At 41.8% G+C, this 20,351-nt stretch overlaps 1 protein-coding gene and 1 long non-coding RNA gene across 4 annotated transcripts in view; one reads left to right on the forward strand and one right to left on the reverse strand.

The window, feature by feature from the left end:
• Nucleotides 1–4,078: 4,078 nt before the first annotated feature.
• The window catches only part of ST6GALNAC5 (ST6 N-acetylgalactosaminide alpha-2,6-sialyltransferase 5), a 66,151-nt gene continuing 49,878 nt past the window's right edge, over nucleotides 4,079–20,351 (reverse strand). For both annotated transcript variants that reach the window (XM_036388190.2, XM_054515846.1), the window contains exons 3-5: nucleotides 17,891–18,300; nucleotides 13,054–13,161; nucleotides 4,079–6,427 (exon numbers count right to left, since the gene is read on the reverse strand). In XM_036388190.2, coding sequence (XP_036244083.1) covers nucleotides 6,196–6,427; nucleotides 13,054–13,161; nucleotides 17,891–18,300 — 750 coding nt within the window. In that variant the 3' untranslated portion in view covers nucleotides 4,079–6,195. The remainder of the gene's footprint in view (nucleotides 6,428–13,053; nucleotides 13,162–17,890; nucleotides 18,301–20,351) is intronic.
• LOC118689753 (uncharacterized) lies at nucleotides 8,182–17,513 on the forward strand. 2 transcript variants are annotated; one of them, XR_004980675.2, is made up of 3 exons: nucleotides 8,182–11,266; nucleotides 11,565–11,706; nucleotides 12,917–17,513. It is a non-coding gene; the product is annotated as an uncharacterized LOC118689753 (long non-coding RNA). The 2 variants fall into 2 exon arrangements; XR_004980673.2 differs by having other exon boundaries at nucleotides 11,565–17,513.

Here is a 20,351-nt window from a genome sequence, read left to right on the forward strand (position 1 = left end):
AGGGTCCTCTTACTTCCCTTGGTCTTTATAATGCACATGGAATGGCAAATAGGATCACTGGGGTCATCAGTGTATCATTGCAATGTATATTTATATTTCATGCAGTTCTTTTACATGCCCTTCTCTGGAGTGGTCCCTGTATTTATATTTTTTTACATATATAGAAGGCTTTCTGCACTTGCTGTTGTTGCTGGTTTCTTTAATCTGCTCCTTCTCTGCAGCATCATTTGCAGTGGAGGGATGAGGAAGAGCTTTTCAGTGTTTCATGTAATGCACATCTACACATGTACAGCCACCATAAAAAAATAAAGATGGTGTTGTGGGAATGTTCCAATTTTCTCCAACACAAATGGGCAGTCCCACTGAATATCAGTAACCACTTTCAGTTTTGGCCTTGTGTGCAGCCAGGATGCAATGGGGAAGCATATCCTCATAGGCTATAAATCTGTTCACTTCTTTTGCCTTTGTGTTAAAACATAAACCTAACCTAAGATCTTTCCTTAAATGAAGCCACACCAAATGGTTCCCTTGAGAAATTCCTTTGTTTTGCTATTAACAGACTCTCACCATGCTCTGTGTTTGGATCACAATAGGCTCCAACTGACCTGACAGCCAGAGTTAACTCAGCAAAGTCCTAAAACTTTGTACCTTGCCACATATGAATTATTCCATTTATCTTCCCTGTTCTTCAGGAAGCAGCTAGTGTTCTAAAAGTTACTCATTAACACCTGTCTGGGTTGTGTAAAGAAACTGGCAGATTTAAATAGCACTAGAGATGTCCTAAAAAAGACAAACCTGTTCTCAGAAACAAAATTACTAAGATGACTTTCTGTGTCTGCTAAAATGGGTGCAGTCTTGCTTTCCATCTGTGCTGGATGCTTTGGCATTGCTGTCAGTAAAATGAGAGTGCAGTTCCTGTGTTAGATCTCCATGGAGAGTATGGCAAGGCTGGAACTGGGCTTTAGTGTACAAGGTGATGTTCACTGGATACATTTTTGCATATTTTTTATCTATTTATTTAAATGCAGTCTAGCTCCTGTGTCCTGCATCTAGAAATGGCCTATGGCAGCTACCAAGGGAATAGCATAGAAAAATAGAGGAAAATATATTGTGGCATTTTTCCTGTGGAATTCTGCTTGTACCCTTAAGATGATGCTGTATCCTCTTAGCCTTATTTTCCTATGTTCAGAAAGGTTCCATAGAGTGAGGATCTTTCTTTTTTTTTTCTGTGTTAACTGTGTAACTTCTTTGGAAGTCTTTTGCAAACCTAGTTGTGGAATTCCAAGCAGATCCATCACTTGGATCTCTTTGTCCCCTTGCTTCAGAGAACCTTGAAGAACACTTAACAGATTTGCAAGGCAGGGGTTTGCTTACAAAAGCAGCATTACATCCCAGCCAGTCTGTCTTCTTTATGACTCCTGATTTTGTTCTCACAAGTTGCCATCTGTTTGCCTGGATTGCTGGGGTTGTCTGTAGTTTTCCTGTCTGTTGTGTTTTCCTGACGACTCCTGGTCAAAGCACTCCATAGCAGACAGGGACACGGTGATCTCTGTGCAGCTTCTCTGGTGTGGCCTGGCTTTCAGTGCCAGGCAGGACAAAGGGAGTGTCCCTTCCTCCTGGCAGTGCAGTGCAGCCCTGTGCTCTCCACTGGCCCCCTGGAGGGGGCTCAGCACGCAGGGGATGCTGCTTCAGGGCCTGGTTCCACCCTGCCTTTGCCTTGGAGTCTGTTCCACAGCTGGCCCAGGTGAAATCTCCAGCTTTGCTTCTGCTGTGATGCTGAATCTCCACCCACATGCTGGTCAAAGGGCATCATTTGACATTTCATGTTTTGGTGTAATTTTCAGTGTGAAAAACATTTAACAGTCTAGTGGGTTTAAGGGTATTTAGCATAAGCAGTGCCATTTGACAGTCATTTTATAAAAATCTTTGAATGTTATATTGTTCTGCTTCAGCACAGAGAAATTTCACACCACCTTAGACATTTGCCCTTTCCTATATCCTAGTTTTTTTTTAAAAGAACATTTCCTAGTTTTTATTAAACAAGATTGTCCTTAATTTTTTCCTTCTTACAAAATCATATGTTTGTTATATGCAAGGTGTGTCTTTGCAGCAGGCAGCTGGAAGTTCAAAGTGATCAGTATGAACTGTTAGCCAAGGGAAGACAGAGGTACTGATACCTGTAAGGTTTCTGTACTTCCTTTTGTTTTGCTGTGGCTTTTGCTGCCTTACAAGTACTCTTTGTTCAACTGCTTATTAATTTCTTAATCCCTAAGCTATGCTTTAAATTGAATTAGAAATTGTGTCTCTTTGCATCAGATTAAATAATTAACTTTCATTACAGAAATTATTATCAGCATTTTTGGAAGAGTTTTTGTGGCACTTATGATCAACTTACAGAATCCTGCAAAGAAATCTATGCAAGACAGCCACTGCTATTGAGCCAGGACTGTCAGCTCCAGCCTGAGTTTGATCTTCCTATTCCAGGGGAATAAAGCTAGATGGCACAAGGCACATTTCACTCCTTACTGTTTAGATTCCCCTCACCCCATTCCCCAATGCTTTTCCAGCTATTTTTATCTTACTGTTTCCTTGAAATCTTAGAGGTATTTTGGGTAAAAAATCACTTACGTTTCCTTTGAAATCTGCCTGGAAAATGCAGCAGGGAAGCAGGAAGTCCCAGGGAAGCAGCTCCAGAAGGATTTTATCAGTTTCCTGCCCTGTGTGAATGGACATGGCAGTACCACTGTGTGTTCTGCTGGATGGAGCCAGGGCTGCCAGGCAGCAGCCCCCAGTCTTTCCCAAATCTTGTTCCAAGGCTGTAACTTGGTCTTAATTTTTTAACCTCTCCTTTCCTTAGTTCCCTTATGAAGAATAAAGTGTTAACTTTCTGAGGTCTGTAGCACTTTGGGTGGAAGGTTTCTCCATGTGCATCATGGTTTTGCTTTGTACCATGGTGCTGTCAGCATTGAGCCAACAGAACACAAAGCAGCTGTGGTAATTTTTCTTCTTAGTTGCAGAGATGTTTTCTTTATCATTCTCAATTCCAGTTGCACATATCATGGTGTAAGAGCTACAGTTCTTCAAGATGAAAAATATCTCCTGACAAAGGCAAGTGTAAAAGCCTAAAGGTATGTAAGGAGTTCAGAACTAAACTAACATAGATCTTGGAATTGCTGATATCTGTAAACACTGTTTTGCAACAGCTTTTAATATGTGAAATGATGCTCTGCAGATCATGAATCAATCAAATTATAGTGAAGAGTGTGAGATGACAGCATAAAGCAGAGAATGGCAGCAATGCCTAGTTTGTACTACTTATCCCTAGGCTGACAGCATTTTCTGTCATAAATCTTTTTGGTTTATAACTAGGCCATAAAACCTTACATCAGGCTGAAATGCAGCAGGATTCTGTAGTTCAAAAATTGTGCATTTGTAGAGAAATACATCAGTGATTTGTTAATTAAAATTGCAGAGCTTTAGCAGTTATTTACATTTCTTCTGCACTCTTACAACTTGTGCTTTTTGGACTCAATTTATGTTCCATGTAAATCTGTGTGATCTATTTAAAACTTGCTGTCTCCTTGGCTTCATCAAATTCCTTTTTATATATACAGGTGTGACTTAGAAAATACTCCTTCATAATTTTTGTAATTAGATGGGGGACCTTGCTGAAACTTCACAGGAGGCTGATGAGACTAAAGTGAGTTTGGGTTTGTTTTGTTTAAAATATGTGTATGAGGGTAGCAAGAACACAGAGCTATTAACAGAAACTGAACAAGGAATGAGTTACAAGGCTTAGCTTGGCTGTCTTAGGAGATTTAGTGTCCTTACAGTTTATTCCATGTTTCTTCATATTCTTAATGCTTCCCCATATATACTTGACACTGAGCAGTCTTGCAGACAGGGAACAAGCCTGTGGAACACAGTGGGGTCTGGCAAGTCTCTGTGTTTCTATAGAATATTGGAAGTAGACCAGTGTACTCTATCTTTAAATGATCTGATTTTAACAGTAGCATAGCTAAACATATAGCATACACATCCTGCAGCCCTTGAGTGATGGAAAAACTAAGAGCTCTAGTTTAAAATGAAAAGATCTTTTTATTATTGTATCAGTAATAAAACAGGGACAGAAGCATCAGAGGACCTACTGTGATCTGTACCGTGTCTTGCAGTCACATTAGAAATGATCTGTAAATCAGTTTGACAGATTTCATCAACTGGGGCAATATATGCTGCATACACACCCAGTACACATGTTGAAAGGAATGTTCAAGCTGCCATTAGTTCAAAACCCATTCTGTTTTTTATAGAACGCAGTGAAATCAAGTGGAAGAAATAAAACACCATTCATGAAAGAAGGAGAGGTAAACACCAGCTGTCAAGAGAAAGGTAACATGCACTTGGCATTCAGTTTGTAAGCTGAGTGGTGTGTACCAGGAAGAACACCAAAATAAAGCTTTTAAGGCAAAATACATTATAGATTCTTACTTTTTGATAGTGGGCAGGGCTGCAGCAGGACAGTGGCTCTTGGAGACTTGCACTTCAGGTTCAGGCAGTGTTACAGAGGTGACACCAGTTTGCCCCTGCCAGGACAGTTCACTTTGTCCCCAGAGAATCAGGGTATCTGTGGGGCAGCTGCAGCTATTGCTATCCAGTTTTGGAAAGAGGAAGACCATGGGTTATAAGGGGGTTTAAATGAGTGTTTGGTCCAGTTCTGTGTCTCACCTCTGAGGTTCAGCTTCTTGGATTTAGGTGTTTAAAGGTAGTATCTTTGTTCTAGCTTTTGCACTTGTCTAATGAGAGACACCTTTCATCACCTGAGATATGTTTCATGCAATAGTTACTGATTACTTCAAAAAAATTTGAGATTTGATATTTGTGAAGCAAAAGGAAAAGTAATACTGTAACTGAAATCTTCTTTATTCACAAGCCACATGTAACCCAGTAATTCCCACTGTGAGGTTCCATACACAGCATGAGCATTGTCCTTCCCCTTTGTCCTGCAGGGACTCACCACGCACATAGAGGGACTTCATTGAAAAAAAAAAGCAGAGTTTAACTTTGCTCCTCTCAGGAGGACAATTTTGTACTCATGGAACACTTTTCACATCCCAGCTTCAGTGTGATCCAGAATCTCCGAGATCAGTGATGATCTTGGGACAGTGGAAAGCAGAGATTTTTGCAGGTGCAGTGCTGTGATCTCTCTGGCTACTATGACTGGTATTGTAGTACTGGTAGTTTACCTTCTTCATTCCAGAAATTTGGTCACATTGTGCTGAGCAGCTGTGGCCTGGTTCGTAGTCTGTTACCTCAGGGGGGTTGCTGGCAGCCTCCTGCAGGAATACAGGAGGCAAAACAGAATACAACTCCTCCAGCCTTAGCTTGTCTTCACTGAAAAGCTGCTGCCATGGCCAGTGGGGGGGTTTGGCTTTTTTTGGATAAATTTTGTTTTCCCTCCTTCCTCCCACCCCTATTTAAAAAACAGCAGCTCGATAGCACAGCAGCAAATGCACATTAATATCAAACAGAATTTTCACTACCATTTTCATATTAACTTAAGATGTTAGAATGTAAAGTGAGCTGGATCTGCACATGGGACCACTCTTGCTGTTAAAGGCTTTAGGCTGGAACAGAGCCCAAAATTCTTCGAAGAAATCCAACATTTCTTGATCAAATATTAATTACATGCCATATAGAATTATATATTTCAAACAAGTTTTATAAATAAAAAGCTAGGCCTTTCAAACCATCAGCAATATTAATTTTGGATTTAAAAGATTATGAAAGATAACCACATAACTGTGAATTAGAAAAATACTGGCCTAGGTTGCATAAAAACCTCCATTAAATAAATACGCAAAGTTTTCACTATGAAAATTCAGTGGCATTGTACTTAAAAAAGCCATAATGAGTTAAAGGTCCCTTAATGACTCTCAGGTTGTGTTTCACGAATCACAAACACACACAGGACGTCAGATGGCCCCAAAAGGTGACAGACTGGGTTCATACAGTTTAACAGCAAGTACTGGGGGTGTGTGCTGCTCCTCCATGCCACTCCTGCCTGCTGCTCCTGCCCGTGCCAGCTGCGCACCCCGGGACCCTTCTCCTCAGGCTGCCGTGCTGGCCCAAAGCCCCAGAGGCTGCTGCTGCTGCGGGAGATGCCGTGGCTGGGTTTGTGTGTCCGTGTGTCCGTGCTCAGGCCAGCGGGCTGGCCTCGGGCTGGGCTCCAGGGAGCGGCTGTGGCTCCCAGTCGGGCTGGAAGAAGCGGATGTTGAATGTCCGAGCCCAGTTCTCGAAGACGCGCTTCTCGGTGAGGAAGCGGTGGTGGCTGCCCTTGCGGCCCCGCTCGTGGGAAATGTACATTGTGCACTCGTCCGGGCCCAGAGGCTCGTAGTAGTGATAAGGTACTGAAAGATGATTAGGATCCCTGTGGAAAAAAGAAAATAGATGGAAGCCCAAGATGTTCTTTCTCATTGATTGAAAAGATGTTATCTTTAATGAACTGATGGGCTCAAATCCACTTTTCCTCACAGTTAAACTATGTAGCTGGTTTTTTCCTTGCGTATCTAATACATCAGAATGGGGCAAAGGTGTTTTTTTTGCTTTTTCTTTTGCTCTCCTTTAATCCTCTTCCTCCCAGTTAAATGAAGGACAGCAGTAGCTCAGAAACAAGGGAGAGTGCTGCAGGGCTGTGTTACTACTATGAAATTTGAAGTAAACTGCTTAAAAGAGATTTAAATCTAGATTGTGATTTGTTAAAGGTCCTGCAGAGGTATTTCCTGAACTGGGGAAGAAAGAGAGGATGACAGACGAAGGTGGTTATCTGTGTCACATCAGCTCAGCTGAGCGTTCCCGGCATGCTGCGCGCGGTTCCGAGAGCACAGCTTCAGTGAGTGTCTGCTCGCCAGGTCAGTGCTACAGGCTGCTGGTGCTGGCATTTTAATCAAACATCTGATGCACAAATGAGTTCTTTATTTTACAACAGCAGCTTTCATATATCTAAGCTAAAAATTAAAACAGTTCACCCATAGTATCTATCTGACCTTGTGAACCTGTTCACATTTCCCAGCGGGAGATGAGGGACTCATGGTGACACACTGGATATGCCAAACACCAATTAGATACTTAGGATAAAGTTCATTTTAGCAGTTCAGGCCTCAGTGTTTCCATGTAACTTTCTATAAATGGCACATCTGTATTATAATAAGCCAGAGCAATTGATTCTTCTTTTATTTTAATCTCTACCTATACCCATGATGGTTTATTACTTTGGGCACGGGCGTTTTGGGCCGACAGAACTCACACTCTTTCTGTGTCATAAATACTAAGAGAGCAAGCTGTCCCAGAGAGAATTACCCAGTTGTATCCCTCTCTCCCTGATTGCTACCAGCTATTTTGCTGTAGCAGAAAATTTTCCAATATCAGTATTTAGTGAAGCCTTGGAGCTGTGCTGTGTTACAGCCTGAGCTGAACAGGACCCCAGCACAGAGCAAGAAATCTGACACAGACTCAGGGCTGTCAGCTCTAATATACAGTTGATTATTTTCATTTTGAAGAGCTAATATTTAAGGTCACTTTCAATTGAATGCATCCACAATCTGTCAGTAGTCTCTGCTGGTCATTATTTTTACTGTGTAATTCTGTCACCTACGCAATTTTCTAATTTTTCTTATTTAGCCATTATCCATATTGTATATGCAGGGTAATGTATGATATTGCTGCTGCTTTCCATTTGTGCCTTAGATGACGTTTTAATTCGATCAGTCTGCCTTCCTTGTAACACAACATGGTGATCAATCTTACAAGACCAGAACAACAATAAAATTACATTTCTAGAATAAGATGGATTCTAAACTTATTAAATATATTCTCACTGGAATACATAAGAGTGAAACAAAATCCTTCATCACCTCACCTACAGAAAATGTATTTGTAATCTAAAGCTGCCCTTCATGTAGAAATTTATTGTTTCTAAGCTACAACTATTAGAATTCAATCTTCAATTAATTTTTCACTTTTTTGATACATTGAACCTCTTATTGTCGCTTAAATGAATAATTTGTATGGTTACTATAAATCTAATAGGATACATTTTCATGTGATGTGTTTTTGTTAAGAACTACTAAACAAATAGGCCTCTGCCTCTCATTCAGACTGCTCCTCCTTCTTGCACTAAAGCTGGATTTTATTCTTGGGATTTTATTCTTCAGTTCAACCTGAATGCTTGGTATAAATTTACTGCTTTAAAGTTAGGATTAGCAAAGTTGAAATCCTATGTCAAACAGACTTGGGAAAAATGCAGCCCCAGTTAAGGGGCCAAGTGACCCTCTCAGGCTGCAGGTGCCTCCAGGCAAGGTGGTTTTGAAGCCAGGGATTCCCCATTCCACCCCAGTATGTCCTAAGTGGATGTCCTTAGCTCCTGTCAGGCTGTACCAGCTCACTGCATCCTGTGCATCATGCCACCAGAACCAGCCCAGGGGCACCTGGTGCACAGGGCCTGGCAGGTGAGAGAGGCAGGAGCTCAGTGCAGGCAGCCTGTGGGGCTCAGGCCTTGTGTGCAGCTCTGCTGGCTGAACTGGGGCTGAGACCAGGGCAGGAATGGGGGCTGCTGGCTACAGACCTCCCTAGGAATGCTCTGCAGCTGACTGAGGTTTTAAAGCCAAATTCCAAAAGCTTTTAGATTTGAAATTCTGAAGGTTGTTTACATATGGAGGACCTTCTCATTTTATGGGAGTTCTGGCTTCCCCCAGATTGCATGCTTGTAAGCTTTGGATTTGAATTCTGGCTTGAGTACACCATAACCCAAATTAACTGTGCTGTGTTATCTTCTAACTCTGCAATTAGCTTGTGTCACCAGCAAATGAAATGCATGAGTAATTTCTGTAAGGAAATTGCTTGCCACCTCATTTATTAACATTAAAACAGATGCTGTTTTATCATTGACTGATACTGGACATTAATCAGTATTTTGTCAGACTCTGCATGCATATTAATAGCACAGCTGGGAGGAATCTCTGGAAGTTCCTCTGTAAGATATCCTGTGCTTCCTGCCAGCACAGCACCCGTGGAAGTGCCTGTACCCCTGTCAGTCAGCTGCTGTTTGCCACTTGAGTGCACAGTTTCCCACAGATGGTATCCACCTACAGCAAAAGCTGGAGGTACAACACAAAAGAAAAAAGGCAGGGAAACCAGGCCACCCCATACCACATTCTGGTCAGCCTCTTTCCTTAGAAATGAAGAGCCATACTAAATCAACCCTCTAAAACTATAGGTACTCGCACACTTTGTAAAATAATTCATATTTTGACGTGTGAGTAAAGTGTCATTTATATGTTGAGTGATGGGCAAGATGCTGTGTCAGGACCATGAAGATTTCTAGATAATCTTTTGCCTTCTATTCCCAGGATCTCCTTTCCCTGACCTCCATAATTAGTCCTGTCTTCCAAACGATGTATGCATTTGTAATTAAGCTAATAAGGTGAGGCATATGGACCAAAGAGCAGGACTAGCTCACATACAGCTTACAGTTTCTCATAAGCTCCAGGAAATGTAACCATCAACAACTGCTGCTTTGCATTTGATTTAAAGGAACTGAACGTGGAGAGAGAGAGGTAAGAAAACACTAAAGTATTTCAAATACCAATTTTCAGGTGAATTATCATGAAAAATGACCTGGCAGTCAAATGAGGATTCTTACAGGAAAATTATCTGGTTCAATAACTGGAACGAAAATTATTCATATTAGTTAAAATAAGGCCCAGAATTAAGTTTTAAGTTTCTGGGAGTTCCAGAAGGCCCGTGAAGAGAAGAAGAGTTAAAGAGGGTTCATCTAACTAACCCCTTGAGTACTCCTTGTGTCTAGGAGTACCCTGAGACCTGCAGGGAACCAGCCTTTCTGTCCCTGCTGCCCATAATGCCACAGACAGGGGCTGGAATTCCTACAAACTCACTAAGGCTTATCTTGTCCTTCCCAGCCCTGCTGCTGAGCACCCACAAAGGGAAGCAGCAGCCCTGCAGTGCCTTCAGGAATTGTTGTGGTACCTGGGCACCACTGTCAGGCTCCTGCTGAAGGAAGGCAAGAGGAGAATCCAGCATGTCCCAGTTCAGGAGTGAGTGCTGTGCAGGGCTGCCAAAGGGAGTTCTGAGAGGGAAGTGCTTCCCATCTGGAAAGGCTTGGATTGGATCCCTGGGCATTGGAAAAAATACAGCAAGACGGCTTGTCTGCCTTGGGACAAAAGAGTGAGTGAGAGGTGTGCACACTTCACAGAAATGTTTGCAATGTGCATGGAAGAACAAGCTTTCATCTTATTACAGAATGCACAAGACAGCATGAGAGCAATATCAAGCCATTAACCCTTACTATAGCATAAATCTGTAGCAAGCAAAGGGGCTTGAAATTACTTATAGCTTTGCTGTAAAGTACTAGAAATTTATAATAATTAGGACACCAAGTCCAGTTCAGCTATGAAACTCAGTGTCCAGTGAAAATAAATAAAAATTAATCTAAAACACCTTGTTGCAAGTAATAGTGACAAATCTTTTAGTCTCTGCTCCAGACTCCTTCACTAAACTATTTTTCCTGCACGGGTGCAAAGCAGTTTGTTTAATGATCTTAAGCTAATAATTTGTAGCAGAATCAACAGCATGAGATTCCTGGTACCTTTGAGGTGTCCTTCACGTTACAAATGTGACACTAATTTAGTTCCATGACAGTGATCACCACACTCATTACTTATTCCACAAATTAATACTTAAAAATGAATGGGTATCTATCTGCTGAAGTTATAAATTTGGTGATACTAATTATGAACAGAAATAAGATTTCTTGGTGGTTTTTTTCAATCTTAATGATTAGTTGCACAGCAAGTAGGATACCCACACACACACATCTAGCACACACAGATTTCAGTTGTTTTGTTGGGACTTTTTGGTTTGATTTTTTTTATTTTAATAGTAGATTCTTATTTTGTCTGACTGAAAACCAGGAAATATGGCTTATGATTACAGAATATTTCTTTCTGCTATTCTGTTCTGTTGTCTTATTTCTTTGAAAGAAAGCATTGTTTTAACTTCTTAATGAGTGGCTGAAGAGCCAGCTAAGAAGGTTAACTGTATTTATGGCAAGAAACTCCTTTCACAGATCTTCATGGACAGCTTCTTCCAGGCATGGCAACTACAGTTTCCCCCTTCATCCCCTGGGGAATCAAGCTGAAGACATTTCATATTACTTTGATTAAGAAATGACCTTTTCCCTTTTTACAACCAGGTGTGTGTACCTTTATGTTAAGATTTTTTTTATGCAGGCTGTAAGAACAATTACATCTTTCACTGGCAGGACTGATCTACAGTCTTTCTTGTGTCATAATTTAAGTCCGTTTGATTTCAGTGTATTGATTCTATGAAAGCCTTTCATATGCTCTCAGTGATATTTTTAGTCTCTCTCAAAACAGTTTGTTTGGCTTTAGCTGGCTTTTTTAAATATGTATCTAAACTATTCTGACTTTGTCTGAAAAGTCAGGATTACACATTATTTTGCAGTAAAATGCTGTCTTCTGCATTTTTAGATCATCAGTTTAAGAATTACTTCCATGTGCCATGGGAATAGAGCCACTTCTGGAATGAGACAGACCAGCCACTTACAGAAACTGAAGTAGTATGTGTTGGCCAACTGAGATGACAGAGGAACGAGATGCTGTGCTGTGGAAGGTATTTGTTGTCTGGCATATCTGATCTAGTTTGCAATTTTCCTTGGAGAATTCATGATGAAGTCTGGCAGTACATCACAGCATTTATCATCAGTATTTTGTTAAAGTTTGTAGAAATTCTCACAAAGTGGAGTTTAGTGTTGACATTTTATGCTGTGATTTCTTTGGGGATTTCTACAACATGCCCAAGACAAATGCAGATTCCTGAACAATCCTTGTAAGTGCTCAGAGGAAAAGTCAAAGCAGTCCCATTCTTTGAGACTAACCCAGCACTGCAGCCTTGCCCTCCCTGCCCCTGAAAGGCATCCAGAATTACCCAATGAACCAGACTTGAGACAGATCACTACATTTGCAATAGAAAATTTAAGCAAGTACTTCTTGATGAAAGGGGTTTGTGAGCAGGTGATGAAAAGCTGCACTGAGGCCTCGTTCCAGACTGGCTCCAGCTCTTCCCAGGTCACCCAGCAGAACAAATGGGATCAGCACCAGCTGTGGGCAGGAACCACTCAGTGCTGGGCTAGTGCTGGCTGGGCAGGTGAGACTTATGTCAGCATCAAGACTGCTGATGTAATACAAATTTGTCTGTGTTCAGACTGGTATCTTGTGGCTAAGGTAATTTTGGTCTAGCACTGGAGGTTCTGAAGCCTCTCCCTGTGTCACTGATCCACAGTGGGAAAAGCTTAACCAGGAGCTGGGGTCTGGGTCCTGAGCATGCCTGGAGGCGAAGGGGGCTGGAAAAGGGCACAGGCTGTTGTGTGTACAGCAGCCTCCACTGGCACAACTGTGCTGCCTCTGCCTCCTGTGACCCACCCCTGCCATGCCCAGAACAGGACCACAGGACTGATTCTCTGGGGCCAAATTCACGGGACGGGTTTCCTGGGCACCATTTAGGAAGCTGCAGGATTGGCGTTCATGTGACAGAGGTACAAAAATGTTAATTTGAGTTGCACAGAAAGTCCAATTTAGAAACTAGTCACTGAGAGAATACTGTTCCTCTATTAATTTGGGCGGAACTCGAAAAACAAATTAAAAGTAATGTTTTCCCGTACTTCTTTCTTCAGATTAATTTCATGCCAATTACTGCATTACTTTTAGCTGATAAATATTCAGAGACTAAAAGAAAGCAACAAGATGGATTAATTCTCCCACAGTAACAACAGATTTTTAAAATATTTTATATAACATAATTAAATGCTATTTGTTGTTTTCAGAATGAGATCATGGGACATCTCATTAATTGCTTTAAGAGGACTGAAGACTTGTTGAAGAGGAAAAAGAGTAAAAGATTCAGATACTTATCTGTAACATTAACTTTGTTGGCTAATAATGGTTCTAAAATAAATCCTACCTGCAGAAATCCGGTGGCACCATGCCATAAACATTTATCCTGTCACAGAGCTCTAATGCGATAGTCATTGTGAACCAGCCCGTGCTAAGCCAAGTGTTGGATATCTTCCTGAAAGCAAAAACATAATTAAGTTTCTAAGCTGGCAAATAATTCTTGAGATTTATTTATTTATTTATTCATTCATTCATTCTGAAGCAATTTCTCGGCATTTTCTTCATTCTTGTAAAAGGCTTTGAAAACCGGGTAACCAAGACGACTTTGCCTGTCCATCTTTTAATGATTTTTCTGGTGCCTCCTGTCAGTGGAGTAATCTGGGCAGGAACTTTCCTCGTTGTAATTGATTTTAAGCACAGCAACATTAATACTTAGCTGCCCTTTTGACTTGGTTTCTAGAAGCTCCCAGCCTGGGAAATCTTCATCCTAGGAACCACCCCAGGTGCCATCCCTGCCCAAGGGGAGCCTGACAATGGGAATGACAGGGCTGGCAGGGAGCCCTTAAGGCAGCACCTCTCCTGCCTTCACTGCAGGCTGGGACATGGCTTTAAAAGAAGCTCAACTGATCCCAGTATTAATTAGGCAAAGTAGGAGATACCACCCTGTAACTGCTCACAGATGTAAGGGACTTAAAAATTGTGTTTAAATTTTGCTGTATCACATGTTCTTATCTGCAAAGGTTCACTCAAAGGTCTCCTTTCAAATGCTGTTAAAGAATAAGACAGGAATTCTCCCTAATGGCTCCTCACCCAGCTAGGAAAGTCCCACAGGAAGAAGTTCAGGCTTGTGTTATCTGCAGCCCAAATCGTCCTCAGATCCCTGCTGACAGCCTGTCACAGTGACAGGCTCTCCCTTCATCTCCTACTAAAGCTCAAGCACCAGGGGAGCAAGTGCAGGCTCTGGGAAGGCCTGGGCACTCTACCTGAATATATTAATGTAGGACCTACATTAATCCCATTCCCCCACACCTATATCTGCCAGATACCTGTGAAACTTGGTCACAGCCCCCCAAAAAGCACAGCAGGAACCATGAGGTTCTCTTCAGAGAAGTTACCAGGAAATCCCATGTCCTGGCCCAAGTTCCAAGGCCATCTTTTACAGTTTACCCAGTGATAGCAGGATGTGGAACACTCTTGGAAGCAGGGACCTGAGGCCATGAAAGCTACTGCAAGCAAGTGCCAGCAATCACTAACATCTAATTCAGCTGACAGGAGCCATCACACAGCTTCCCAAGCTAATGCTAAACTAGCTGGTTCCAAGTAGGTCACCTAGAGGGCAGTAGGAGGAGATGTTTTGAGCACTGTCAGATTGAGGAATGCCTTGTACCAAGGTTTCCCATTTCCTCAGGGAATCAGACTACTACAAGGAAAAAAAAAAGTGGTGGTGTCTGTGCCAGCTGCTTAAAAGACACTTCTAAACATAAGGGAATTCTTTGACTAACTATGCCTGGAGGATGCTGAGGAGCCTAGGTAATTTTTCCTGTCCTTAGTGGATCACCTGGTAATGTATAAACTCCCAAAACACACATTTTTACTGCTCCTGACACACAGACTTTCAAGCTAAGCTAGCATTTGGAGAATGACATGTTATAAGCATCTCATTATTTCCAATTATGCGGCCTTATTTATTTTCTGACTGTGCACTGAAGCTTGGAGGGGGTGGTGCAGTTTGTCACAATGTCATAGCTGGGTCATAAGCTCAGTGGAGCCCTTCAGGCATAGCAAAAATATACAACAGTGAGAATTTTTGGCTCAAAATTATTAGGAAAAAGAATGGTAGGGAAAAGCCTAAAAAATTTGTTTCTCTGCCACCTGAGCTCTGAATCACTAGATAATTCAGGAACATGTTTAGGGTAAGAGTGCTTTGGAGCTTGCACAAGTCCTCTGTTCCAGGTGCCCAACACTTATATTCCAAAACCAAGGGAGCAATTGCAGCCAGACACGACCAAAGCTTTGCACAGGGCAGGACACCCAGCTAGGCTCTCTGCTTTATTCTCTGGGTTAGCCTCCTTTCTGCTTACACACACTTAGGCTGTCATTCAGTGCTTTCCAAAAACAGGAAAACAACTGAATATAAATAAACTGGCTTAGAAGCTGAATAATCAAATAAAGATTCAAAAATTCATTAAAGTACCACTCTGCCCTCTTTAAATACCATGTCTGTAGGACAGCAACACAAAAACAGGGTGACAGTGTCTTGCATTTCCTAAAAGGTCTGAGCAAGAGTCCAACAAAAGAATACTATTTTTATACCTAATCAGCAGTAATGAGAGAATATGAAGAACTGTCATGTGCTTATTAGGGGAAATTATCAGATATTCTTTTATATGATGAACTAACACACTGTGCTGATAATTCTGTAGTGCACACTAAATTACAATTAAAGGCCTTTCTGCTCCACCAGAATCTCATTTATAATCTCTTTGGAAATACTCTTCCTGCAGTTATTTCATTTATGCTGCTTTTATCTAATTACTATAATATTGGTTTTGAATCGTATTTTCTTAATGTACCCTTATTCAATTATAAAGTTATTTTCAAGTACAGTTACTTTATAATGCCAAGTATATTGCTCTGCAGCCTTTGTCTTTCACCATGATATTTAACTGGCAATGTTTTCTGAAGGTTTTTCTTAATTTCAACATAATTTTTTTCCAAAAAGCACAATACATCTCATCATTTTCAAGATGAAAATTAATAGTCTGATTCTGGCAACCTTGCAATCATGCTTCTCTCTCCCTCCTTTGTTTTTTTGTAGGCACTAATGTCAAAAGAGCTCAGCAGAAACCCCCCAGGGAACAGCAGCATTCTGGGCCTTACAATGTTCTGCTCCTGCCCCCACAAGTACCTGAAGTTTTTCCCTTACAAATTATTTCTTATCCATGTTTCTCTTCATTTCCCCTTTCTTCTGTGCAGCTTATTAATTTATTTTCATCTCCTGTTTTAATCTTCTTAACCCTTCAAGTATGCAGTCTGTGCCCTCTAAAGGAGTGGTTCATTCAGAGCAGAGCCTTCAGTTTATTAAAATCAACAGGGCCTGTTCCTCAGGCTGACATTTGCTGGCATCTGAGTGCCCTTGAGTCACTCTGAGAGTCCCGGGTGCCCATGACTGAGTTCACTATAAACTTGTTACAATGTCATTAATGGCTCAAATGCCTTGAGAATATTTCAGGACGTGAGCCTGGTGCCTGTGCAGGAAAAGAAATGCTTTCATCACACTCACAACAGGCCTCTGGCTCTGGATGGGTGATGCAGAACCAGAAAGAGCAGCTTGCCTGAAATTGCACAGCATGTGTCAAAAAAAGAACAGGATCCTGGCGGTGTCAGGGAAGGAAGGGGACCCTGGCTCCCCATGGCAGAACTGAAGTTCTGAGAGTGAAGCAGGAAGGGAAGCCGTTCCTCAGAACTGGGAACAGCACGTGATCCTGCCCTGGATCACCAAAAGCATAGTCCAGGAAAGGAGGTGGCAGTGTGCATTCCTGTGTCCAGGGCCTCCCCCTGGGGACCATGGTGGCCAGGTCACAGTGCAATTTGTTGACCTGCATGCCTTTGTAAATACTGAGCACACAGATAACCCTCTGCACACTTCTTGAAGGGCTCAAATGCTTAATTCACCTTCTCACTTTGCTTTACTCTGGAAAAGACAAACACATCACAACTGGCAAGGTATCTCCTCTTGTTATCCTTCCTTCTTGTTCTGGCAGAGACCCCAGTTGGAAGATGAAGGGAAGAACCTCTAATGTTACAATTTAATGTCACAAAACGGACCAAGTTACTCTGTGCTCTGGTTTGAGCCTGAGTCAGCCACAAACTCAGATCTGCTGTAACTGAACAGAGCTCTGCAAGCAAACCATGTGGGGTGTGACAAAGGCAGCAAATACCAAGCAAACATTGCCTTCAGCTAAGAGGGTACAACAGTTTCCTCTAACACTGGTTCTGCCTTTCTCATGTAGCCCAGAAAATGAGATGTGTGCTTGAGTCCACAACAAGATCGATCTCTGTTCAAGCTTTGGTGTGTGTGTTTTGTATTTGTAAGGTAGAACATCTGACTGTGAGTTACTGCACAATAAACCTACCTCTTCATTTGTATCTAAGTGGGGACCCTGTGCCATTTTTACAGCAGCATATTTAATAAGTAAAAAACCAGAACTTCATTAAAAATAAATGTCTTTTGTTCTGGGAAGTCTTTCGTTTGAATGCCCATTTTCAAACATTATGTGTGAGAATATTCAAGTACTGCAGTGGGTCACTTACTACAAATTTGATTTGAAGATCAGCCTACAAGTCTCATAAACAGTCTCATAAAGATGTAACTATCATGATAACTTTCCATTTTCCAGTTGCAAATGTAAGATGAACTGTTCTGAAGCACCTAATGTATGACTAATGTTTATTTGTTTTACAAGAAGCTTTACAGCTGCAATGTTCCAAAAATGCTTAAATTCAATAAACAGCTATTACAATTCACTGAATGGTGGCATTTCCTCTATAAGAAAACATAACCTATCCATTCTAATTTTTCAGAGTCAGTGAAAAAAACTTTAATGTATATTACCCCAAAGTGAGATTTAAACAGTTCCTGCCTCCTTGACTCCATAAACATTACATGCAGACTCTGGTATTCTAGCTGATGAGGCAGTACTCCATACAAATCATTTTGATGCGTATTTTTAACTTATGTTACCAGTGATGTTATTTGGCATGTCATGCCACATTACAACTCACGAGGCAGAGGATTTAATGGGTAGGATTGTCCCTCTGAGCAGATCTGAAATTGGTATATATAAACTGCATTATTTTACTACTCTGTGACATCCCCTAGGTGTACCCATGTAAGTTCTCACCTGTCTTTTCCAGTCTCCCGTTTAAAAAGGTCATCAAACTGGAGCATCTTGTGGCGAGAAATCATATACACCTTTAACTGAGGCAGAATCTGGTTCATCAGCTGCAGGTTATTGTACACCAAGCCTTTGCCATCTCTCCTCATGTAGCTGCTCGGGCCCCAGAAGATGAACACAGCCCCGTGGCTCATGTTTAAGAGTTCGTTGCGGTTCCGGAGGATCCTCTGGATGCTGGAGTGCGCGATGACTCGCAGGCTGGTTTTGTTGCCCACGTCGTTGCCGTAGCCGCGCGTGGGCGCGTCGTTCATGCGGATCACGCACTCGCTCTCGTCGATCCTGCGGCCCTGCCGGCTCCCCAGGAGCTGCCCGGAGCTGGTGACCAGCGCGCAGCTCCTGCAGTGCATCTTTAGCGGCTGCAAAGACACACAGTCAGCTGCAGACATCTTCCCTGTCCCTGCACAGCTGTGCTTTACACGTTCATGGCGTATTTCACAGCAAAATCCTCAGAGCAAGGTGCAGAAATCTCTCCCTGCGCTCTGCCCAAATAGCTGGGGACCCGTTACCTGTACGTTGGGGGGAATATGGGGTAGATGTACAGCCCTTAGAGTTCCTCTGTGGAGCTAAGCCCATTGTGTAAATCCTCCTTTCCACTGCTGTTTCATAAACACAAGTAACAACAGCCTCTCTACTCTTCCCAACTGCTTAGGATTGTACTTCCTCCACTTGCTATAACAGCTATAATTATAGTATTTTTTATTTTTCCACTTCCTTTTTTTTTTGGGAAATAATAAATCTTAAGTCTTCGTAAGTTCATGTGTGAATAGCTGTTCAACCCTGGGATCAGGACATTTTGCTACAGGAAGAGATTGATACCCTGGCCCAGTGCTTCCCTGTTATTTGCAAGTTGTGCCACAACCACTGTGGTGCTCTCGTACCTCCTTTATGGTTCAACAGTCAGAGCTGGTCAGTAATGTCTGTGTGTATTCTACATGACAGTGAGTTAGTGCACTGAACTTTTGCTACCTTGTCAGGTCATGTTTGAAAGTTACTCAGTAAAATGGAATGGGAGGTGCCTGTTCAGTGAGTGCTGACCTAATGGAAGCAGAAGAGTAAAACAAGCTTTCATGAAAATGAAAATGCATGATAAATCATGTTACTGAAATATGCCACCACCACAGATATCAATTATAGAGGAGTATGTCACTATCTACTGCTCAGCATGAGAACTAAAAGGTGCAAGGGTTAACAGTATTCCCAAAGTGCTACTTTCTAACAAGAATACAATAAACTGTGAGGTGAATAAAGACTGTTTGAGGGTGTGCCTTGGTAGCCCTCCAGGAAATAAAATCTTGAACTTGATGTGCATTTTAGTGTCTTTGAAAAACAACAAACAACGACAACAAAGCAAACAAACAACAGTGTCCACCCACCCCCTGAAAAAACCCAAACCAGCCTAACAAAAAAAAAAACAAAAAAAAAAAAAACAAACCAAAACCATCAGATAAACCCCTGGCACAGAGACTGAACTGCAGCTGCTCGATCATTCTGATCTACTCATATACAGGAATCCAATGAATCCAATGACTACATCAGTCTGCAGAGAGGCCCAGCTTAAAACTCTAAAGCTGAAAAGGATGCATGGTGTAGGTTTGACACAATCTCAGGCCCCTTTTTGAAAATGCTTTGTCCCTGAGTACTTGACGAGTGTGTTTTACTGTAGTAACTCATTTTTAATTTTGAAGGTATTAAGTGGTTACAGTTACAGTCTGAGATTGTTTTATTCTGTGAGACTAGCTCATGAATGCTTAATGCTTTTTAATTAAAGAAAAAGTAAGAAAAAGTATACAATCTGCACAGTGATTCTACCAGTAAGCCTTGTATTTCCATTTCCCCCAATAAACATCCCTTTCACATCTGTGGACTATAATCCAGAGCTAATGGTATGGGTGAAAATGTTCGTGCCTTTGTGAGCCAAGGTTCCTAATGTAGTATTTACATGCATTTTCCTCTAAGCTTTTGTCTGCCACTTTGATAAATTACCTAGTGAAAGGCTCTAAGGTGAACTAGCTGCTCCACCACCATGCTTGGGAAAGCAAGACAAGGTGTTAATGAGGTTAAAGGAAATGTAGTCAGCAGCAATGTTAACTCACACAGGTTTGAATATCCACATGGCAAGGCATTTTCACCTAAACAATCTCTGCTGGTTTCTGGCCTACTGAGCTACAACTTCCTTGCTTCTTTTAAAAAAGCCTGCCACAGAATCCATCAATTGTTAGGAAACAAGGGAGCAGAGGTGTGGAAACTTGGGGAGGGGTCTGAGGCTACCTAATGAACATTAACACCCCCCAGAACATCTCTCTCAGATCTTGTTTGAAACATGTTCCTTCTGGGAAATAGTCTTTAGACTGGAACAGTCAGGTATTGCCCAGCCACTTCCTGAATGATGCAGGGGGGCTGAGCCCTT

Source organism: Molothrus ater, chromosome 9 (genome assembly GCF_012460135.2).
Source record: "Molothrus ater isolate BHLD 08-10-18 breed brown headed cowbird chromosome 9, BPBGC_Mater_1.1, whole genome shotgun sequence".
NCBI lineage: Eukaryota > Metazoa > Chordata > Aves > Passeriformes > Icteridae > Molothrus > Molothrus ater.